Genomic DNA, 22,152 nt, shown 5'->3' with positions numbered 1-22,152 from the left:
CACACAGATTCCCTCTGTGGCCTGTTCTAGAGGCATGAGGCACCCTTTAGGAAGACAAGGCAGAGAGAAGTGGTACCTTCAAATGCCCTGCTGAGAAGCTGTGCAAGTACAGAAGAGGTGTTGGCCTGGACAGTGGAGGCATGGCGTGGAGCTGGGGGAGCCCAGCAAGCCTCTCCACATTCCTGGGCTCTGGTTTCTTCCCCAGAAAGACTGGAGAGCTGCACCAGACTTAGGTTAAGGATGTGATGGCCTAGGATAGTTCCAATCCACTCTTATGACCTCCAGAAATCTGCCCAGTGTGTAGCAGGGACAGCTGAGCCAACCTCTCTGCAGTCCCCAGCCCTGCATTTACTCACTTGGACTCAGGCTGGGGTGAACATCAAGGGCAGCTCTGGAAGGAGGAGGGTCCCACGTGACACTATACACCAAGGGTGGGTGCAAATGGGTCTATGGAGGGCAGTGTATGAGGATGGTCATCCTACCTCTGAGCTCTGGTGAAATTACACATATATGGGACTTTTGCTAGTCCTAGCCTGGAGAGCTGCCCCTATCTTTCAGGCAGCTGTCATGTGGCTCTCTCTTACCTGTACAACAGAAGAGGACCCCAAAAGCTGGGGTCTGAGACAAGTGCCTTGATTATTGAACTTTTGAATCAGTTCTGTCATGAGCTTCCCTCGGGGCCACTACCATTGTTGGGAGAAAGAACCTACATGGATTCCTGGAGAAACGAGGCTGGCTCCAACTCTGGGAAAGAGAGGGCACAGGGGAATGAAACTGGGCAGTGGGAAACAGCCGACCTTTCCCAAAGCCAAAGTTGCAGGTTCATTTCTCCATGACAAACGCCCAAAGGTGTGAGTTATCTCCCAGTCAGGAAGGCGTCCCTTCTTCCAGACACTGCTGGTGCTAACCTCCAAGTTGCAGAGAGCAAGTAGTAAAAAACAGGCTTCTCTCTTCAAAAACAGGCTCTTTTTGGAGGAGGAGTAAGGTGTGATAGTCATTAGCTTTGTTTAGAACAATTGAAAACGATGGGCCCTGACCCCTCAAAAATGCCCACGTACACGCCCATGTACTGCAGCCTCTTGGGGGACTCCCATGTCTCTCCATGGGACCCCTGGGATGATGCTTCCCAATGTGTGTTCCCTGGTCCACCTGTAGCCAAATCCTCTGGTGGGGGTGGGGGTGGGGTGGGACATTAGAATGCAGACTCTAGGGCCCCGCACCGGACCTACTGAATCTGAATATTTGGGTGGGGGGACCTTGGAATCTGCCCTGAGATTTCCTTTGGGAACAAATACTTCTGTGAAAGAAGTCCAAGGTCAGTATATAACAAGGATGCGAACTGATTCTGCTGCAGGAGAAAAGTTCTGGTGTTCTGGTCCCAGTAGTTCTGTGAGCCACGTGCATGATTTGGAAAGTCCTCAGGCCTCTGACTCTTCTTTGCCTCATTAAGGGGTGGTAGCAGGAACTGATGGCTAAGGTTTGCCCACCCCCTCATTTTAGCTTTTATTGGCATTGCAGTGTAGCCTTCTGAGCAAACGAGGGTAAGGATCATTGGGGATCAAAGCAGTGTATCCCATTCACATTGTTGGTTACCAGGTGGTTTTACTTTGATGGTTTCTAATTTCTTTCCATCTTGGTGACTTGGTTTCTCACTTATGAAGGTTTTAAAAAATAACATACATACATATATTTTTTTTTCATACTTGTATTTTTCAAATTATAAAAGTGACATATGCTCATTGCAAAAAATCTTCTTTCTAACATTACAGAAATGCTTCTCCACCCCTGGCCAGCTCCGATCATATTTTTGTGAGATAATTCTTATTAACAAGTTGATATAGCTTATTCTAAACTTCAGTTAAAAAAAGAAAGCATATCAGCACAACAGTACAACTAACACATATTGAGTGTTTACTGTATATCAGGCAATGTGCTTAAATTGAAACCTTACAACAACCTTGTGAGGTAGGTATCCCTCTCTTTAATTAGGCCTGGAGAAATTTTATATATACATATACATATATGCAAATACCAAAAATCTATTTTTACAAAAATGCTATGCTAACTGTACTATAACTTGCTTCTCTCATTCTTAATATATCATGCTATGTGCTGATTGTCATATCCTGATTTAGAAATAAAAAGAATATATATATTATATGTATACATATATTATATATGTATACATATATATATATCGTGAACATTTTTCCTTAACTGTATATGCTGAACTTTTTAACATCTGCAGTGTTCAATGATATGAAATCATAAACAATCCCCAAATGATTTTTTTATTATTTCAAACAATGCTACAGTAAACATTTTTCATAGGTATCTTTATATATTTGTGCATTTCTGTACGATAAACTTCTAGCAGTAGAAACAGTAGGTCAAATAGGGTAGGTACATGAAAACTTTATACTTTCTGAACAATCTAGATAACAGAAATGCACTGTGCTTGAATGGCTGTTCTAAGTACTGAAGATCATTTCATAAATCCAAATACAAGGTGAGAATCAGGACATTTGTTTCCCAGAGCTGATTTAAGAGAGCCTTGGTTCCGTCACAAAACAGCTATGAAACTTGGAGTCACGATGGAGGAATTTATGTCATTCATTGTTCCAGGCCTTTCTTCCATGTGAAATGACAACATGGTGAGATGTGATTTTTAAAGCCCTCTTTTTCTCTGACATTCCCCAATTTGATGTGCGCTTTGCCTTTCTGCCTTTGTTTTCCAGTTTAGGAACAAGGGTTTGATTCTTCTGGCCTTCCAGGCCAAAGAAGTTAATGCATCCATTAGTTAAGAAGTTCCAATTTTTGAAGTGCTAAGTGTTGCTGTTATTGCTCGTAGAGCAAGCAGCTCTCTGCTGCATATGACCTTAATCTAAAATAGTCACTGGGTTTTTAAGAAAACAAGATCCTTATTGAATCCCAGAGACCACTCTGTCTCAGCACTCTGGACTGTGGGGATGATGAGAGACAGGGGGTGTTCGGGAAGGCTGGTCAGATATCACATCTCTCTTGGGAATCTTGCCTTCCTGGATAAGTATCTCCATGTGCGTTCCCTGACAAAGAAGGGATTGTGTGGACCATGACCTCACAGAACACTGTGTCTATTACAAGAGGGACTGACCCAATCTGTGTCTGTGGTGCTTGGGACAAAGTCTCAGATAATGTCTTCTATTTTCACTGTGAGCCGTAGTCATTATCCCATGTGACCCTCTCAACATCTCTGATGCAATCGCCAGGGAGGGGATAGTTATTCCCATTGTTAAGATGCAGAATTTCAGAGAGATGTGCTGACTTGTTTCATATCATGTGGCAGTGAGTGGCAGAGGTTCCGCACGGTTCTGCTGCAGTGGGTCACAGCACATTACTCTCTAGTCTCTTTATTCTGGTTTTTTCTAACGGCTGGACTCCTCTTTGGTGCTCTGTCCAGACCAGACTGATCTACTTGAGAAAATGCAACACCTTGTTGTTTTAAGGAGCATGTGCAGGGTACAGCATGGAATGTCTCTGAATTTGGGATCCTCCCGATGGTGAGTTTTACTTTCTGAAACACAAGAAAGAGGAACGTTAAATGACTAAAGATGATCTAGCCTTAAGATTTTTGGCTCCCAATCTGTCCTCATTCCTGCCTTTGATACTATGTTTTGAAGCTCTTGTGATGAACTATAGTATCTGGTCCAAAAGAAGCCAGTAATAACTTGGATGTTCAGGTGGAAAATGGGTTTTTATTTTCTGTCATCCACTGGCCTGAGCCTTTAGAGAAGATTCCAGAGAGCATTGATGGCGCCAGATGGGCCCAGTGGCATCAAGAGTTAAAAGGGCCACTAGTGAATCAAAATGAGGCTATTAGACAGGACCAGACAAAACTGGGAGGAAATTGAAGTTTGATGAGTTTCACCAGCAGTCTAGCATGTCCTCTTCCTGCATGCATGTGCATGAGTGCACACACACATGTACACACACACACACACACACACACACACACACACACACACACACACGCTCTCTCTCTCTCTCTCTCTCACCTTTTAAAATTGCACATTCTCTCCCCTCACTGTACAGGCCCCATTCTCATTCCAACCTCCTATTTCTCTCAACTGCAGTTTAACAGAAAGAAAAGGAAATCTAATGGGCTTGGACACTTTAAAACATTAGGGCCATTGGTTTTCCTCTTTGGTTCTCAACCCTCTCTTTCAGTGTCCTTCATTTTTGAGATAATCGTGTTGGTGGACACCCATACTTCTCAGTGGCATCTAGGAGTTGTTATCGAATAGAAAAGGGAAAGCAGAACAAGCACAAGAAAATGCTGTTGTCCCTTCCCATGCAATGACTCCACAGTCTAGAAAGACAGTCATGATAAACTATAGTCCCCAACAGCCAGGTATAGTTCCTGGTTCTGCTCCCAGGCAAAAGCTCTTTTCTTGGCTTCTGAGCAGATGCCAAACTCTTTTCTTGGTTTCTGAGTACTCTTTGGGTCAGAGTACTGTTTGTTAACTTTCTGAAGGGTTCAGAAGATTATGTTAACTTCTTGGCCCTCATAAGGACTTTTGACAGGGGAAATATACCATGTCACCAGATTTTTGGACCAGATCCCTGAAAGCTACCTCTTTTCCACAACGCAAGCTCCTATCCAGTCTCAAACCCAAGCTAAATACCATTTCCTCTAAGATAGTCTCCTGGCCTCCTTTAAATAAATTTATTCCATTCTATGTCTATACTCATCCATGGCCCTCTGTTCATGTCTTAGGGCACACACTGTATTGTAAATAGCATATAATATGCCTGTTGTATCCACTAATCTGTGAGCTCTTTAAGCTCAGGCTGAGACCATTTTTATACCTCTCGAATCTAGCACAGTACCCAGGCAAATGTTCAATAAACAGAGTGAATGAATAAATGTGTTTTGCTCTACCGCTCACTAGTTATATAGCTTGGGAACACACTCATCCAAATGGGTTTACTCATTTAGATAACAGGGATAGTACAATTTGTCTAGCCAAAGGGGTTACTATGTGATACAGAAGAGATAAGACATATCCTTTATATATGTGATACATAATCAGAAGCTCTCAGAGCTGGAAGAAATTGGGGAAACTTCTAGTACTGTGACTTTCAGAAGTTTTGAGATAATGAACTGTTTCTTTGGGAAAAGCTAAAAGGAAAGTCCAATATTTTGGACTTATCTTTTTTTCCACAAAAGATAAATGATAGGTTAGGTGCAGTGGTTCACACCTGTAATCCCAGCACTTTGGGAGGCTGAGGTGAGAGCATCACTTAAGCCTAAGAGTTCGAGACTAGCCTAGGCAACATAGCAAGAACTTGTCTCTACAAAAAAAAAAATTAATTGAGTGTGGAGGTGCACACCTGTAGTCCCAGCTACTCAGGAGACTGAGCCCAGGAGGTCGAAGCTGTGGTCAGCCTTGATCGTACCTCTGCACTCCAGCCTGGGTGACAGAGTGAGACCCTAACCCTCACCCCACCCACAAAAGATAAATGTAAACTTCTCCAGTATCCTGTCCCTTTCCTCTTTTTCTTTTCACTCCCATTCCAGAGGTGCAAGTTCAGTTTGAAAAACAACTCTCACTTTAGAGAGAATAAACTAAAGCCCAGAGAAGGAAATGACTTTCCTAAGGTCACGGGGCTAGTTAAAAACAAAAGTAGACCAGAGAAAGAATGAACAATATGGAAACTGTGTTGATATGTAAGACAATAGCTAATTCTTTAAAACACACACACACTCACTGCATACACACACACTATGTTTAATTTTTACAACCACTCTATGAAGAAGGTATAGCTCTGATGACTCCTAAGATGAGGAAACTGAGGCATTAAAAAAAATGAGCCTGAAATTAAAACCAAACCAAACAAAATCAGCCTATTATTAGAAAGTCAAAGGACAACAGATGTTGGCGTGGTTGCGGAGAAAAGGGAACGCTCGTCCACTGTTGGTGGGATTGTAAACTAGTTCATCCTCTATAGAAAATAGCACAGAGATTTCTCAAAGAACTGAAAATTGAATTATCATTTGACACAGCCACCCCACCTCTAGGGATCTACCCAAAGGAAAAGAAATCAATATATGAAAAAAATACCAGTACTTGTATGTTCATTGCAGCACTATTCACAATAGCAAGATCATAGAACCAACCTAAGTGCCCACCAACCATTGAATGGATAAAGAAATATGGTTTATATATACCATGTTCTCGTCAACAATTGACTAGATAAAGAAAATATGGTATCTATACACTATGGGATACTATGAAGCCATAAAAAAGAAGGAAACCATGTCCTTTGCTATAGCATGGTTGGAGCTAGAGACCATTATCCTGAGTGAACTGACTCAGAAACAGAAAACCAACACCACATATTCTCACTCATGCGTGGGAGCTAAATGGTCACAAAGTTGGAAACAATGGGCACTGGGGACACCAAAAAGGGGGAAGGTGGGGGAGGGACATAGGGTTCAGAAATTATCTATGGGGTACGATGTTCACTATCTGGGAAATGTGCCACCTGAGACCCAATCCCCAATACAATATGTCCATGCAACAAACATGCATGTGTACCTCCTGAATCTAAAATGAAAATGGAAAAAAAAGAGCCTGAACAACATTCCACGACCAGTCAGAGTAGCAGGAAAAGTAACTATAATATATATTAGCACTTAATATGTGCATGTTACATATATTATCTCATTTTACCCTCCAACAACTGGTACCATCATTATCCCTAATTTTGCAGAAGAGAAAACCGAGACACAAATTGGTTAAAGAAGCTGGCTTGCCAAGTCTGAGCAGGTCTGGTTCCATGCAACCTCTTTTTGCCACATGATGATCTGAGGTTCTGAACCCAGGTGCTCTATTTCCTAGACCAGCACCCTCTCCAAATGCTCCTTGATATGAAAGATTTCTAAACAAATCCTAAAAGGACATTCTGTTATTTACACTCAGTGGGGGAAGCAGGAAGAGTCTCATTTGTATTCAGAGTTCTTTTCAGACTCCATCTAAGACCTTGATCTTGTTCCTTCTGGCACAGACTTACCCTGGCCAGGGCTGGTCAGTAGAACTCACCTCCTTCTGGATGGACCTGGTGAGAAACAAGTTGACCTCCTCCATGTTCTGGGGCTTCAGGCCATTCACCGCCAAAAGATGATCTCCGTGGCAAAATAAGCATCCCAGCCTTGCAGGGCCTTTCCACTGAGACACACTGCAGTGAGAATACAGTCCCCAACACCAATGTGAGACCGAGATTGCTGGGAGAGCAGGGCACGCATGGGGCCCGTGGGGCTCCTCACTCCAAACTCTGTTGCTCCATCTCTGAAGTAAGCCATCTCCTTTTTCTGCCTGGAAGCTTAGCCCTTCCTCCAAAGCCCAACTCAAATCATACCACCCTTACAAAGCCCTATGAAGTCCTGCATTCTACTCCTCTGCCATCATTAATCTGCCCTTCTCCTGGGCTTCTACTGCATTATGTGAGTACCTTATCTATTGCATTTTATTTAAAATATTTACTTGTTCATGCAACTGTCTTTTTCACTAGGCTACATGACCCAAAAAGTACAGTGCCATCTTTTGTTCGTTTGCTTTGTGTTTTAATTTTTATAACCCCATAGCTCCCAGTAATAGAAGGTGCTCTATACGTGTTTGTTGGAAGTGAGCACATAATGATTATACAATGAATAGCTAATGAATGAATAAATAAATTAACAAATGAAACAGTTCAGTCACAGAGAAGTCTACAGTTTTGGTCAAGCATTTATTGAGCTTTAGACTGTGGAAATTTGGGGAAAATGGAAGGTTGTGCCTGCTTAGAACTTACAAGACAACTCGTGTAGTGTTTATATTAAAGGGCTTTCTTCCCTTGTAAAAAATGTAATTTTCCATCAAAATAAATCAGAAAGTCTTTAAAAGAATGTAGACTCAAATAACAGTGATTACTTTAAGAAAATTCTCTGCCAGTTTTTTGTGTCTGAGTTCCTGACTAGTCGTTTTTTTTTGTTTGTTTGTTTTTACCTTGTGTGTGTGGATGTCTTAGACTCTGATATGACTTTTTTTTAAGACTTTTCATTCTTATTGACTTCACTAATTTCATTTATTCATCAAATACTCATTGCACAGTGATCAGAAATGATGTTCTTTGACCAGTGTATTCCTGCCCATTTTTCCTCATCTTTGAGAAATCAGAAATGTGCTGCTTCCTGGACTTTTAGGTTCTTTTATATGCCTTTCCCTCATCTCCCAGCTGACTCCTGCACAATAATATCTTTACTTCTGTCTCAAGCAAAGACCTTTTTTCTAGCAACAACTATACAACAATCCAAGCCTCCCAGTCAATTTTGTCAATACAGTTTCAAGGTATAATTGTTCTCTTCATATCATCCAACTCCATTTATAATCAATAACAATCAAGCCTCCAACCTACCATATCCGTCCTGCAGCTTCTGTGAGAGCAAGGTAGTCTATGACATCAGAAGAAGAAAGGAACACATTCAATTTCTCCACTTGGCTTTCATCAGAGATGTTACTATGAGACAAGACATTTGTAAAAGTCAACTAGCCAGGCATGGTGGCATGCACCTGTAGTTCCATCTACTCAAGGGGCTGAGGCAGAAGGATCACCTGAGCCCAGGAAGTCAAGGCTGCAGTGAGCCATGATGGTGCACTTCAGCCAGGGTGTCAGAGACACCAACTTAAAAAAAAAAAATCACCTCAGGCAATTAACTCTGGCTCTGAACTATACGTTTAGAGCAGAATTTTAGTCCACTATTAATAGTTCTGAGATGGTATTGTTATTGCCCAGGTAAAGGTTGTCTAAGACATTTGGGGAAAAATATGAATTTAAGTTACAGAAAATTACTCATGAATGTCCTTCCCCACCATCCTACTTGGGGTGTGGTATTAGATGGTAGGCAATGAGAAGAGAGGCAAACATGGACTAAATTGGTATACAGCTGTCCACATCAGGTCCATCTGCCTATTTCTCTGCTGGAAATGATTCCATGGAAGAAATCATGGCAAAGAGTTAAAATTACAACAATCATATTAAATGCTCTTGGTATCACGTAAAACCTAAACACTCTCCTCCCAGACTGTAACCAAGCCTCATGCAATTGGCGTGCCCGACATCACTGTAATGTAAAAGATGGGTGGCATGCTACTCAAATCAATGCAGACTCAAAGTTCTGAGACCTGAAAGGCTAGCTAAGGGAGAGTTTTAAAGAATACTTGAAAATGCCAACCCCAGCCCAGGGGACCACTTTGCTCCAGCTGTTTTTCACTCTCCTTAACCACAACATCAATGACACTGAGAAGCTGGTCAGATTCTTGGCTGACTTGGAGATTTTTAGGAACTGCTTTAAAATTTAAATTCAAGTTTAAAAAAAAAGCTGGGGTAGGGGGAAGCCTGCCTTGCTCTTAGGGCCCATAAAGTTTTAGAAATTAGAGCTTTACTTGATCAAGATAGACAATTGCACAACAGTTAGTGAGGCCGACCCCTTTTTATCATTTGTGGTCTGCACTTCCGTTTTGGCAGGTGAAAGACACAAATCACTTCCGGAGCCTTGTTCTTGCAAGTGAAGTCCCCCATCCTGAGTCTCTGGAAGACTCCGGGGCTCTTCTTTGCCGAAATCTGCAGACTCATGGGATGCTTCTTTGAAAAAACTAGAGTGTAAGAAATTAAAATGAACCCTTTTTTAGCATGTCTGTTTACAATTTTCCATTGTGTGTGTCAGATTTAAGTAGCTAACAGCCATGTAAAAACTAACAAGGTCTTGAAGTTTGTCCAACCATCAGAATCACAGCCACAGTTAGAATCGAAGCCAACAAACTTTCTTTCTAAAAATGGATATAGAATTAAAAGAACCCTTTACAGGGTTTGGAGGACAGAAGTGAAAGTGTGAGAGATATAAATGCAAAATAGAAAATAACTTTCCCAGGAGACAGAAAATGTCCTGAGGATGTCACCAATGGTTTTCTGTGGGTGGAGAAATTGCTACCCACAGAATAATTTTGAGATTATTGAATAATATGTGGAATTGCTCTGTGGTAATGTTTTGCATCAATTTATCAACTACTAAAATGAACTGGCAGCCATTGTTCTATCACATGGATTAACTAAAATCAATTTTTTTTTAAGTGGAAGTTTTCCTTACCAGGACTTCATTGACATGTAATGACTTTCAATTCTTCTAGAGACCTGGTCTGGACCACAAGGTTCATAAGATTCACCAGACTCACTGGAAGCAATAATATTATCCAACTGTAAACAAGAGGAATAGGCATAAGGACGCACATCTACCAGTAAGTCAGGCACTTTCTTATCCCTAATATGATGACTCTGGGCCCTGAAATAGTAGGTATATCCACCATTGGATAAACATGGTTCTCATTTGGGACGTAGCAACCAACTTTCTCTTCGCAAGACCAAACCAGCAAAGCTTCTGAGTCAATTTTCTTCTCCTGGACCCCCCATGTTCCTGATATGAGTGTTCTTATTATTGGGTTAAATTGTTATTTACCTTTCTGTTGCATCATTAGGCACTTAATGACATAAAAGCTTTTCCCCATTCAGTTCTACTGGCACACACTGTGGAGCTGGTCTTGGGCTACCATGCTCACAGGCAGCACAAGTTGCTTGGGGGCGGGGAACACTAAGCATGCTAGGAAATACTGCCCTGGAGAGGCTTTCAACAGTCCCCTTAGAAAAAAGATGGTCACTTGAGGTAATGGTTGCTCAAAACCACTAAGACCTACCTAGCAAGTTCATCATTAATCCATAATTGGAATACTTCCTTCCAGTCAGGCCAGCCTTCCCAACTGACCCCCTACTGTCCCCACATGGTGTTCCTCCTGTCCCCACATTCTTGCTGTTTCCTTCACCTAGAATGCCTCTCTTTTCTTCTGTTTATTGAAATCCTGTTCAGGCCTAAGCTGAAGACTATAGCCTCCTCTGATCCTTTCAGCTGCTGCCAATCTTTCCTTTCTCTGCATTTTTATTACATAGTTTCATACTTAAATTTTTTTATTGTCTTTTAGCATAGTATTATCTGCCTTACTAGACTTTGTGTTCCACGAAGTACCTAGTAGATGCCAGGCTTATAACTGATGTTCAATACACACCTGATTGATTGATTGGACTATTATAAAAGACCATCCCAGGGAACACGAGTGTGAAAATATTTCTGGTGCAAGAAGGGCTCTGTGCTCAAATGAGCTTGGGAAATGCTGTGTGTTTCATGTAGCTTGGCTATTTATAATGCACCACTGCATACCAAAGGCTCTGATAATTCTGCTGTTAAGAAGTGTGCCTAAATTACTTTAACTTAGCTTGGTCTTTCTAGAACTTATTTAAACTCAATGTTTTTTTTTCTTTTTGTATAAACAAATGTCATTATCTTGTAGAAAACCCCAAGATTGGGAATTGATGCTGCCCCAATCCCTAATTTATCTTCCTATCTCCCACTTCCATTCTCTGTTCTCTGTAGTCTACCACAGACATAGCTGCTGGGTTAGTATTACTGGAATATAATTCAGGTTTTGTCACTTCTCAGCTCAGAAGTCATCATTGTCCCTACACTGCCTACAGAATGAAGTCAACTTGGCATTCAAGATCCATCACGGTCTGGCTCTTTTTCTGTTTATTTCCCACGGTACCATTCACATACTCTAGGTTGCAGCCTAACTGCACTGTTCACCATACATATATCAAATACCATTTCATCTCTGAAGTCTTCTCTCAATCCAGCAGAGAGAGGAAATCTGTCCTTTTTCTCTTACTTCCAGAGTACTTTCACCATAGCTCTTGTGTAGCATTATCATGTGATAACTGATAAGTCTGTGAGCTTGAAATGCAGGGCAATGTCAAGTTTACTATTGTACCTACAAGCATGCCTAGTACGGAATAGTGAATGGTGCTCAGAATGAACTCAGAATGGGCTTCCAATTAATAGGTAAGCTGATCGATACACCCATCCAACTGATCACCCAAGAACCTTTGTTCATGCTGTTCTTTCTGCCAAGAATGCAGAAAGACTCCTCAAGTCAACACCCATGTCCAAATTTAACCCATCAAGTAAGCTCAAATGTCAACCCTCCTGATTTTTGTCAGAAGTCAGCTCCTCCTCCTTCCACCTTCATGTACCCCTGGACATTTTATAAGCATCTCTCTTCAACACGGAGCCCTTTCTGTCTGTATTAGCATTGGCTCCTATTCAAGTAGCAGCACCATGAGCACATCATCTATGACTGATTTAACTCTGTGTGTCCACTGATCCCAGCCTAGTGTCTCATGAATAGTGTATGGTAGGGGCTTGGCAAATATTTCTTAATGGGATGAATGATTATTGGAAGAAAGGGGTTACCTCTAAAAGAACACTTCGAGGACTAAGATAATAATTATCTTTGTTTGTATCTTGAGTGGTCTCTGACAAGAAATCATGTGGCAGACGAGCTGGAGAACTTTTTTCCGTTAAATGCTGAATAAAAGAGATAAGAAGAAATTAATGCTTTTCTTTTTTCTTTGCAAGAGATGGAATGAAATCACGTGCTTTCTAGAAAAGCCATAATAGATTAGTTAGATTGAAAAGACCAGAGAATCTTCCAAGGTTATATCCAGAAGCTCACACAACTTGAACTTGCCTCTTGAATCTGGGTCACCACTGATGATGTGAAAATATAAGCACATCATTGTGGCTTTTTTCTCTACCATTTGGAGCTGTAACTTTGAACAAGTGGGTTTGTCCCGTGGGTAGTATTCTAAGTCACTAAGCTCTGTCATGAAGTCCTCTCTCATATCTTTTTCCAGTTATCACCCAATGCCATCTAAGAAGGTAATTAACCCAGAGTCAAGGCATTGCACCTTTCCTCTTCCTGCTCAATATTTCTCTTTTGTCTTTTGCTCACATACTTCTATTGTTTCCATAGCAACATAATTTGGTTGGGTTGATCATGTGACAGGATGAATTATAGGCTTCAAGGTGATCTAGGTTCAACCAATTATCATCTTCCCTTCCCCAATAGATACACGAGACTGTACTAAAGTAGCGTTTTGTATGGCAGGAAAATTGTTATAAGTACAGTTTAATTCTTCCAAGAACAATGCTTTAGAAAAGACTCTGCTCTCTAGGAAGTCCTTGAAAGATGGTGATTTTTTTAAAAAATAGATGTATTTAAATTGTGTCCATTTTTGTCTAGCTCCAAGCTCATGAAGCCAGATAAAACTGAGTAGAGGGTAAACGAAGTTCCCCCACTTAATGAAACAACAACAGCACCACCACCCAACAAAGCAAATCGTACTCTTAACTTGAGCTGGCTGAAAAATCACTGGAAGCTGGGCTCGGTGGCTCAGCCTGTAATCCCGCACCTTGGGAGACTGAGGTGAGGGGATTGCCTGAGCCTGCGGGTTCGAGATCCGCCTGGGCAACTTGGTGAGACCTCATCTCCACAATAAATCAAAATTAGCCAGGCATGGTAGCGCGCGCCTGTAGTTCCAGCTACTCGGAAGGCTGAGGCGGAAGGATCGCTGGAGCCCAGCAGGTAGAGGCTGCGGTGGCCGGGAGCGGCCACTGCACTCCAGTCTGGGCGACAGAGTGAGACTCCAACTCAAAAAGAAAAAAAAGACAAAGAAAAATCACTGGATCTGAATACACAATGTGAAAAGGCAAAATGATCAACAATGTTAAGTCTGGAGGAAAGAGGGTATCCTGCGTAAAAAGCAAGAGGCCTTTACTGAAAAGGATGAGGCTTCCTGACTGTTGCATACTACTGTTTCCACTCACTAAATGAATAACCGAGCTGAGGTGTTTGGTCTGGTAAATTGGATATGGTCAGAACGCTTTTAAAATAGTTGGAGAGCTATCAACAGATAAAATAGGAGGCTGTAGCTCATTTGATGTGCTTGGTACCCACAAGCAGGGGAAAGTCACTGGCTAAGTCCCTAAGGAATGAAATAGTATCCACGCAGGAGAACAAAACTCAACCTGTTTATTACTAATATCCCAAGTTGCAAACATTGCAAATCTAAGAGAGGCTCTAATTACAAGTCACTTTTAAGAGGCAGTATATTTTTCTTCCTCAAGTAGACGTCATTAGAAATGAAGATGGAGTGATATACAGCTATAATGGGAAGAAAGACTAATCAGGGTAAATGAAGGAAATTAATAAGAAACTTTGCTTTTGCCTGTGGAATACAGACAGTATGGCAGGAAATCAAGCAGTGTTTGGAGGATATTTTTACCGAGGGATCTGGGCCCTGTGTGTGGAAGGAAGGAAAAGGTTGCCAGCCAGGCTTTGTTTCAGCTGAGGAATCCTAGCCTCGCATACCCAGACACACATCAAGAGCATCCAGAGTGAATAAGTGCATGGAGAGATGGGTGGGGCATGCAGTAAGTCTTGTCTGTGCTATGGGAAACATTGCACGTAGGTTAAATATCAGGGCTGAGAGGCATTTTCACAGTGCGTCAGGCTTTGAGGAATGTGGGCACAGTTAAATTAAACTGCCAATTGGTAAGATTTTGAAGCATTAGCGGTCTCCTAGGAGTAGCATCCTGAGAGAGAAAGAGGTGAGTCTGATTACCATGTCTGGTGGACTGTTTCTTGTCGAGCTGGAGCCAACTACCTCTGATGCAGTAAAAGGACCAAGGGGAGGGCTGGGGTCTGAAGGAGGTCTTTCACCACCCAATGAGAGTTCCTCCTGCTTTTGAAAAAGGAATGGTGTCATCAGGGTACAGTCTCTCATTTGGAATGAAGCCTCAGTCTCTCTCCTGGACTCCCTGCTCCCGGTCTCTCTTCCTAGCCATCTGATATTCATGTTGCCATCCAGCATTTTCTCACTAAGACAAGACCTGATCTTGTCTGCAGTTCCTACACCCTCGGGGATATTCAGTCAGGCTTTCGGAGATGAGGTCATCATTGACTTTCTCTCAACCTGTCTTCTCAACTGCATTTCTCTCTGCACTTGGTTCCTTTTGCCCTCATTATTTCAGTCTACTTGTAGATATGCTTTGTTTTCTCCTTCTCCTTGACTTTTGGAAGACAGGTCAAAAAAAGGCACCTACAGTTTCATCTATAAGGATTTGCCCTAGGAAAGGACTTGGGAAAATTAGCAGAGACCCTTAAGAACTAAATCAAGAACTTAAAAACTACTAGCACTTACGTGAAAGAGACATTCTATTAAAAATGCAAGATAGATGAAAAACATTTTTATAGAAACTGCCCTAGACTTAGTCATCTGAAAAGAAGCTTGTTATGTGCCTTGAATAACATTGATGGAAAATACTATCGTTCTAGCTACTGTTTAAAAGTGCTACAGTTAACCTTCCCTCCCTACCTCAATAATGTAAATCTAAAGTGTCTGTATTTTACTCTCTTGCAAAACACAAAAGTGCTTTTGTCCTATTGTTAATCATAAAAAATAACAAAGATGTACATTTTTCACTTAGTTTTTTCCTTGTATTAACACTGGTTGCTAAGAAAGAAAAAAAAAGCTACCATTGTTTTCTGTTGAAAGAAGGGTGTGATCAGGTGCCCTGTCATTTTATTAGTGATTGTGAGTCACCTCTGTGTTCTGCTGTGAGGCTTTCATATCCCGGCAAAACGACGACATGAAGGAGACCCAGTCTTTAATCTTCTCTCTGTTGATAGGAATACACTTTCAGCTGGCAGGCGGCAACAATAGCACCCGCGCTCCTTTTGAACCAGAGAAGGATTCTTTTATGAAGGTTAGAACAGGCTGCAAGAGCAGGTACCAGGGAAATAAGGATTTTTCCTAAGTAGCCTAAATAGCCCACTGACTCCTCACCACCTCCACGTTTGCACACTAGAATTAACTCTCATGTCACCTCTGTGAGGAAACCTCTGAGAAACGGGAAGAAAAGTAGAAAATAATAGTAGTAATCACAGGGTTTGGGGCTTTCAGCTTTGATGCTGATTTCTTTTATGTTCTCAGCAAGCCCCTAACCTGTCAGGGCCACTTTTGTGTAACTATCCAGGTGTGCCTCCCCTTAGGGAATGCATGTGTTTATGAAGAATGTGCTTGAATGACTTTCTAGAAACCACATCTTCTTTTCTGTTGACTCACATGACAATTTAAAGTAAAACTTTAAGTCGATCTGACACGGATCCAGACTCTTCCTACTTTGGCTTTGGCATTCGCTGCCTCCTCTGCACAGTCTCGTCCCTTCCCCAACTTTGCCTCTCCCTCAAGCAGACCATTAACTATGAAGAATCCACTAGGCGCCCTTCCTAGCACCAGGAGCCCCTCTTAAAAACTGAAGACTCCTCCAGGAATGAGTATAGACCCTCCCTGATATATGTAGCTTGTATAGATGTTTGTGTATTGTATTCCTTTACTTAGAATGCATCTGGGTGATGGTGAATGTCATGGGTTGAATTGTGTCCCTCCCCCACCAGATTTATACTTTCCAGTTCCAACCCCTAATACCTCAGAATGTGACATTATTTGGAAATAGGGTTGTTGAAGATGTAATTAGTCAAGATGAAGTCATACGGCAGTAGGGTAGGCTCCTAAGCCAATGGGACTGGTGTCCTTATAAAATAGGGGAATTTGGACACAGAGCTGTGCACACAGGGAGAACACCATGTGAAGACTGGAGTTATGTTGCCACGGGCCAAGGGAACTACCAATAAGTAGAGAGAGGTCCAGAACAGATCTTTCTCTAGTGCCTTCTTCTTCAGAGGGAGCACAACCCTACCAACACCTTGATTCTAGACTCCTACCCTCCGGAACTGTGAGACAATACATTTCTGCTGTTCTAAGCCACCCAGTTTGTAGTATTTGGCTACCGGAGGCCTAGGAAACTAACATGGTGACTTTTCAAGGTATTTTTTTAAAAGAATAGAAATTGTCAAGATGAGGTTTTAGATTGTGGCATGGAATTCTGTTCAGAGCATGTTTATTGTTTATTTATTTAAAGTGTGATGGGACTTTTTGTTTAATTTTTGGTTTGTTTTTGTTTTGTACACAATAGACACTCTGTTATCTTACCACTCTCACCTGTCAAGGCCAATGAGGTAGTATGCCCTGTTAGTAGTTCTGATGGACATCACCTCATCAGGGTGGCATTTAAACATCTTCTGCACAGATTGCATCTTTTCCTCACTACTTATGCCAATTTCTATACTGGAATTTCTGTTAGACATAGACACAAAGTATTAAACCAAGGCAAATACAAAAATAGACAGCTGACATATTTCATAGTGGGATTCAAATTGAATAAAATTTTAGATATATTTTAGATATGTTTGGCAATCTTCTAACCACTCCATGTCTAGAAGATTGCCCGATAATCTGAGAATAAATTTGGATCTTGTTTATCTCTAATTGAAAATACTTTGTTTTAGCCTGAAATTTAATTCAAAAGATTCCATTTTGGTTGGAGGTCTTGATTCCACAAATTATCTTTTTAATTTTTTGTACATAATTTCTTAAAGAGAAGACAATAAAAGTTGATCTAAATATTTTTATAAATTCATCTTGGAATCAGGCGCAGTGGCTCTAATTAGTCAAGATGTGTCAAATGCTACAATCCCAGCATTTTAGGTGGCAGAAGCGAGAGGATTGCCTGAGCCCAGCGTTTTAAGACTACCTGGGCAACTTGACAAGAACTCATCTCTACAATAAATCAAAAAATTAGCCAGGCATGGTGGTGCACGCCTGTAGTCCCAGTTACTTGGAAGGCTGAGGCAGAAGAACCACCTGAACCCAGTAGGTCGAGGCTGCGGTGGCCAGAAGCTTACTACTATACTCCAGCCTGGGCGACAGAGTGAGACTCTGACTCAAAAAAAAGAAATCCATCTTGGCTTTATAAAATGACAATTTCACCTGCTTCCTTTCATCCACAAATTATGTGAATCAAAGTCCTTAACTAAATACTTATTAATTAAAGATTTATTAGCTATAACATGCAATATAAAATAAGTATTTAACTATCACTGACTCAAAGTGTTCACTATTTCAGCTTCTGTTTAGTCACAAATATAGTAAGTTTGAAGCCTTTGGTTCCTTTGGTCAATGATTTAAATTTCTGTTTGCATACAACTTGTTAGTGTTGATTCTATAGTATTTGTTGTTATAAAAGTTTTCTTGCTTAGATACACACTGGTCAATTTCAATGGAACCTCGCTGATGATAGTCTTTGTAATAAGAAAGATTAAAGCTCTTTTCCCCACTTTTTGACAGGATGAAAAGCCGCCTTTTCCAAGAGGTCTGAAAAAGAGAAAGGTTTTGCATCTCAGTTAAATCTCAGAGGGAAAGAAAGAAATTTTGAAAATGCTCATGAGGCTGGTGATAGGTTTATTAAATTGTAGTGAATACTTACTGCAGAGTAGAAAAGCTGAGGAGGTGGTGACTTAATAAAGTAATCATGTTTGCAGACTTTATTTTCATAATGAAACATACATTGTTTGCCTAATAAAAGAAAGTGAACAGGATTCAGTTTGTTCCTCTTAGATTTCTGAGAAGAACTGCTTCAACTGGAAAACATTGTTTACCTCTGGAAAGGCCTTCAAATTATTCAGTTATGGAAAAGAACACCTATAATAACCCAAGAAAACAAAAGACCAAGTGTATAACTCTTACTTATCCTCAACCAGGACTTTCATTCAGACAACATTTAGAAGCACCTTAATTTAGCTCACACCTGTCTGACTCTGTTTCTGGTATGGCATTAGCTCTCTAGGTGTGAGCAAAGATTTGTCTATGAGGAGGACCCCTCCCAAAACTGGAATTATCTCTTGGAGGGCGGACCCCTTGTAGAAAAGTTTCCCCTACTAGTTAAGTGTTCTAGGAACCCACTGGCATCAGTGTACTAGCTAGCGTTGCTGAGAGGTTGCAATGTGGAAGGAACGTCCCAAGTTGTGGCAAAGAAGTGACTGGTTCTTCCATCATGATAAGGAACCTGCCCACAACAAACTGAGCGTTCAGCAGTTTTTTGTGTTTGTTTTTTAAATGTAAGGGGGACAGGCAGATCATGACTCCCAGGCATCGGCAAAGTAGGCGGGTCACCTCAAGGGCAACCTTTACCCGCTCAAAAATTAGTCTCACATTAGCAGTGGGATTCGGGCATCATCTCGAATCATTATTTTCCTTACTCATAAGTTTAAGGCATGTTCAGCAGTTTTTGACCAAACATGGCATGACCCCCTGCCCTACCTTCCCTGTTCACCCAATCTTGCCCTAGCGACTCTTTTTCACTTCCCCAGATGAAAAAGTCTTCAGAGGCAAACAATCTGATGATGTGGAAGAGGTGAAACAAAAAATAGCAAAAGCACTAAAAGGCATCAAAATGATCGAGTTCAAAAACTGTTCTGAGCAGTGGAAAAAATGTCTCAATAGGTATATGGCATCAAACGCAGAATACTTTGAAGATAACTAAAATATAAACATGTAAGAATAAACACACAATTTTTAACAAATAAATGCCGGGGTTTTTTTAAGGGCCCCCTTGCACATGCTCATTGAAGAAGTATGGTAATTCTACATTGCCCTTGGGCTTACAAACAGAAGCAAATCCACCTGCTACTAGGAACAAGGGGGCAGAAGTGCTATTTTGAGAAGGGGAGAATGGCTTTGCTGAGGAAGTTGGGGAGGGAGGAAAGGCAAGGACAGCCACCTCACCGGAATTACTGGATGCAGTCATAGCAGTCCCGGCAGCGTATTATCAAGTCCTATTTTCGCTTACTGTAGTCTAACTTTTTAGTAAAGGCTGCCTTTTCCAAAACTAAGAATAAACTAAACCTAAAGTTTAGGTGTGAAAATAAAACCAAGCTCAAACAAACAAACAAACAAACAAAACTTTAACTTTTTAAATTTTTTAATTTTGTTGAATCTTCTTGAGAATCTTTTTCTTTTTCTTTTCTTTTTTTTAATAGGGATGAGGCAGGGCACAGAAGCTCATGCCTATAATCCCAGCATTTGGGGAGGCCAAGGTGGGAGACTCACTTGAGCCTAGGAGTTCGAGATCAGCCTAGACAGCATAGCAAGATCTTGTCTCTCCAAAAATCAGAAAAATAAGCACGGTGGCACGCACCTGTAGTCCCAGCTACTCAGGAGGCTAAGGCGGAAGGATCGCCTGAGTCCAGTAGGTTGAGGCTGCAGTGAGCCTGGGCAACAGAGTGAGACCCTGCCTCAAAAAAGTACATAAGTAAAATAAAATAAAAAATAATATAAGCATAAAGTCTTGCTGTGTTGACCTGGCTGGTCCCAAGCTCCTGGTCTCAAGTGATCCCACCTTGGTCTCTCAAAGTGTTGGGATTACAGGCATGAGCCACTGCACTCGGCATATTTAACAACATTGTGTTTTTCTAAATAACAAAAGTAGTGCATAATTATTGTAGACATTATAGAAAATATAGAAAAATTAAAACTACCTATAATTTTGTCACATACAGTGAAGCAGTTAACATTTTGGAAACTTCTTTTTTAAACATTTTTGTCACTTCATTTTTAACAGAAAGTGGTTTTGTTTTTGTCTGCTGAGCCAAAGGGCAGTATATACTGTCCCCCTCAAGTATTCAAAAGTATTGATCAACATATGTGTGTGCTGAAACTACCCGAGACTCAAGAAAGAATTATTTTAAAAGAATAGAGAGTCAGAAAAAGTGCTCATTCCCTCCAGTGAGATTGGAAAAACTTATAATCCACAGGATATTGGCTAGAGTACTCAGGAGTGTCATGCCTCAGTAGTAAGGAATAATTAGCCCTAGACTGAGGAAAGTGTCAGATTCACCTAAGAAACCATAAATGCAAAACTTACAAAAGATAAAGTTGTTTCCGTGAAACTTAACTGCATCCCAGAACAAAGTTCAAGATTTATGGGAATACAAAAATATCCAGGACCCAACAAGGTAAGAGTTGCAATATCTGGCAATCAATCAAAGATTACTAGGCATGCAAAGAGAAGAAAAATATGACCTATAGTGAGGAAAATAGTTAGTCAATCAAAACAGGACTAGAACTGGCACAGACTATTAAAATTGGCAGAGAAAGCCATTAAAACAGTTATTAACACTGTATTTTCAAGAAGTTAGATAGAAATATAGAAGTATTTTTAAAAGACCCAAAGTGAAATTTTAGAGATAAAAGTTATGTTTCAGGAAAAAAAAAACAACCCAACATTGGATGGAGTAACAGCAAATTAAATATTATGGAAGAAAAGATTAGTACGCTTGAAGGCATAGCAATAGGGACTATCAAAATAAACAAAGAGTGAAAAAAGAACTCAAAAACATAAAAAGAACATCAATACACTGTGGATGAATTCAAAGTCTAAATTACAAGTAATAGGAGTCCTTGTAGTGGAGGAGTGGGAAAGGAAAAATAGTCAAAGAAATAATACTAAAAATTTTACAAACCTGAAACTACAAACCCAGAGAGTCAAGCAGCTCAATGAACCCCAACACAAGATACACGAAGAAAAGTACACCAAGGCATATCATAATCAAATCTCTCAAAGCCACTAAGAAAGAAAAAAATCTTAAAAGCTGCCAGAGGGGAAAAAAAGACAATACACATAGAACAAAGACAAGGAACCAAGATGTTGATTTCTCATCAGAAACAATGCAAGCAAGAAAAAGAGAAACAAATATTTAAAGAGCTTAAAAAAAAAAATCAAAAGTCTATCTTCAGCAAAAATATCTTTTAAAACAAGGCAATTTCAAGACATTTAGATGCATAAAAGCTGAAATAATTCATCACCAGGAGGCTTGCACTGTAAGAAATATTAAAGGAAGTCCTTCAGGCAGAGGGGAAATGATACCAGATGAAAATCTACACATCTTACACAACATGCACCCAGTTAGAAACTCATTGAATACAACATGCAAATAAACAAACAAATAAAGAAAATAAAGAAAAGATAAAGAATATTGAAATGGTAATCCCAAGGATAAATATATTCTTTTTTCTTATTATTTAAAACAATAATAATTGACTGTTCAAACAAAAATAATAGCAACGCATTGTGCAGATTATAAAATATGTACAAGTAAAATGCATTTCAACACTAGCATAAAGGTCAGCAGAGGAAAACAAAAATACACCTTTGTGAATTTCTTGTATTATACGTGAATTGGCGTAATATCACTTGAAGTTAGACTGTGACATGTTAAAGATATGTATAAA

At 40.5% G+C, this 22,152-nt stretch overlaps 1 protein-coding gene across 2 annotated transcripts in view; it reads right to left on the bottom strand.

Moving 5' to 3' along the window:
- Positions 1-3,373: 3,373 nt before the first annotated feature.
- PLEKHS1 (pleckstrin homology domain containing S1) overlaps positions 3,374-22,152 on the bottom strand; it is a 38,473-nt gene continuing 19,694 nt past the window's right edge. The window contains exons 3-13 of one of the 2 annotated variants that reach the window (XM_021709145.1): positions 18,350-18,438; positions 18,131-18,237; positions 17,026-17,160; positions 15,568-15,643; positions 14,587-14,703; positions 12,374-12,487; positions 10,166-10,272; positions 9,465-9,674; positions 8,437-8,538; positions 7,086-7,221; positions 3,374-3,553 (exon numbers count right to left, since the gene is read on the bottom strand). In XM_021709145.1, coding sequence (XP_021564820.1) covers positions 3,374-3,553; positions 7,086-7,221; positions 8,437-8,538; positions 9,465-9,674; positions 10,166-10,272; positions 12,374-12,487; positions 14,587-14,703; positions 15,568-15,643; positions 17,026-17,160; positions 18,131-18,237; positions 18,350-18,438 — 1,373 coding nt within the window. Of the gene's footprint in view, positions 3,554-6,707; positions 6,936-7,085; positions 7,222-8,436; positions 8,539-9,464; positions 9,675-10,165; positions 10,273-12,373; positions 12,488-14,586; positions 14,704-15,567; positions 15,644-17,025; positions 17,161-18,130; positions 18,238-18,349; positions 18,443-22,152 lie in introns of those variants that run through there. The other variant, XM_008051148.2, reaches the window with a different exon arrangement.

Source organism: Carlito syrichta, unplaced genomic scaffold (genome assembly GCF_000164805.1).
Source record: "Carlito syrichta isolate Samal-C Ts95f unplaced genomic scaffold, Tarsius_syrichta-2.0.1 Scaffold167470, whole genome shotgun sequence".
In the NCBI taxonomy this organism is placed as follows: domain Eukaryota; kingdom Metazoa; phylum Chordata; class Mammalia; order Primates; family Tarsiidae; genus Carlito; species Carlito syrichta.
The sequence above is the reverse complement of the archived record's forward strand: the minus strand, read 5'-3'. Positions and strand labels throughout refer to the sequence as shown.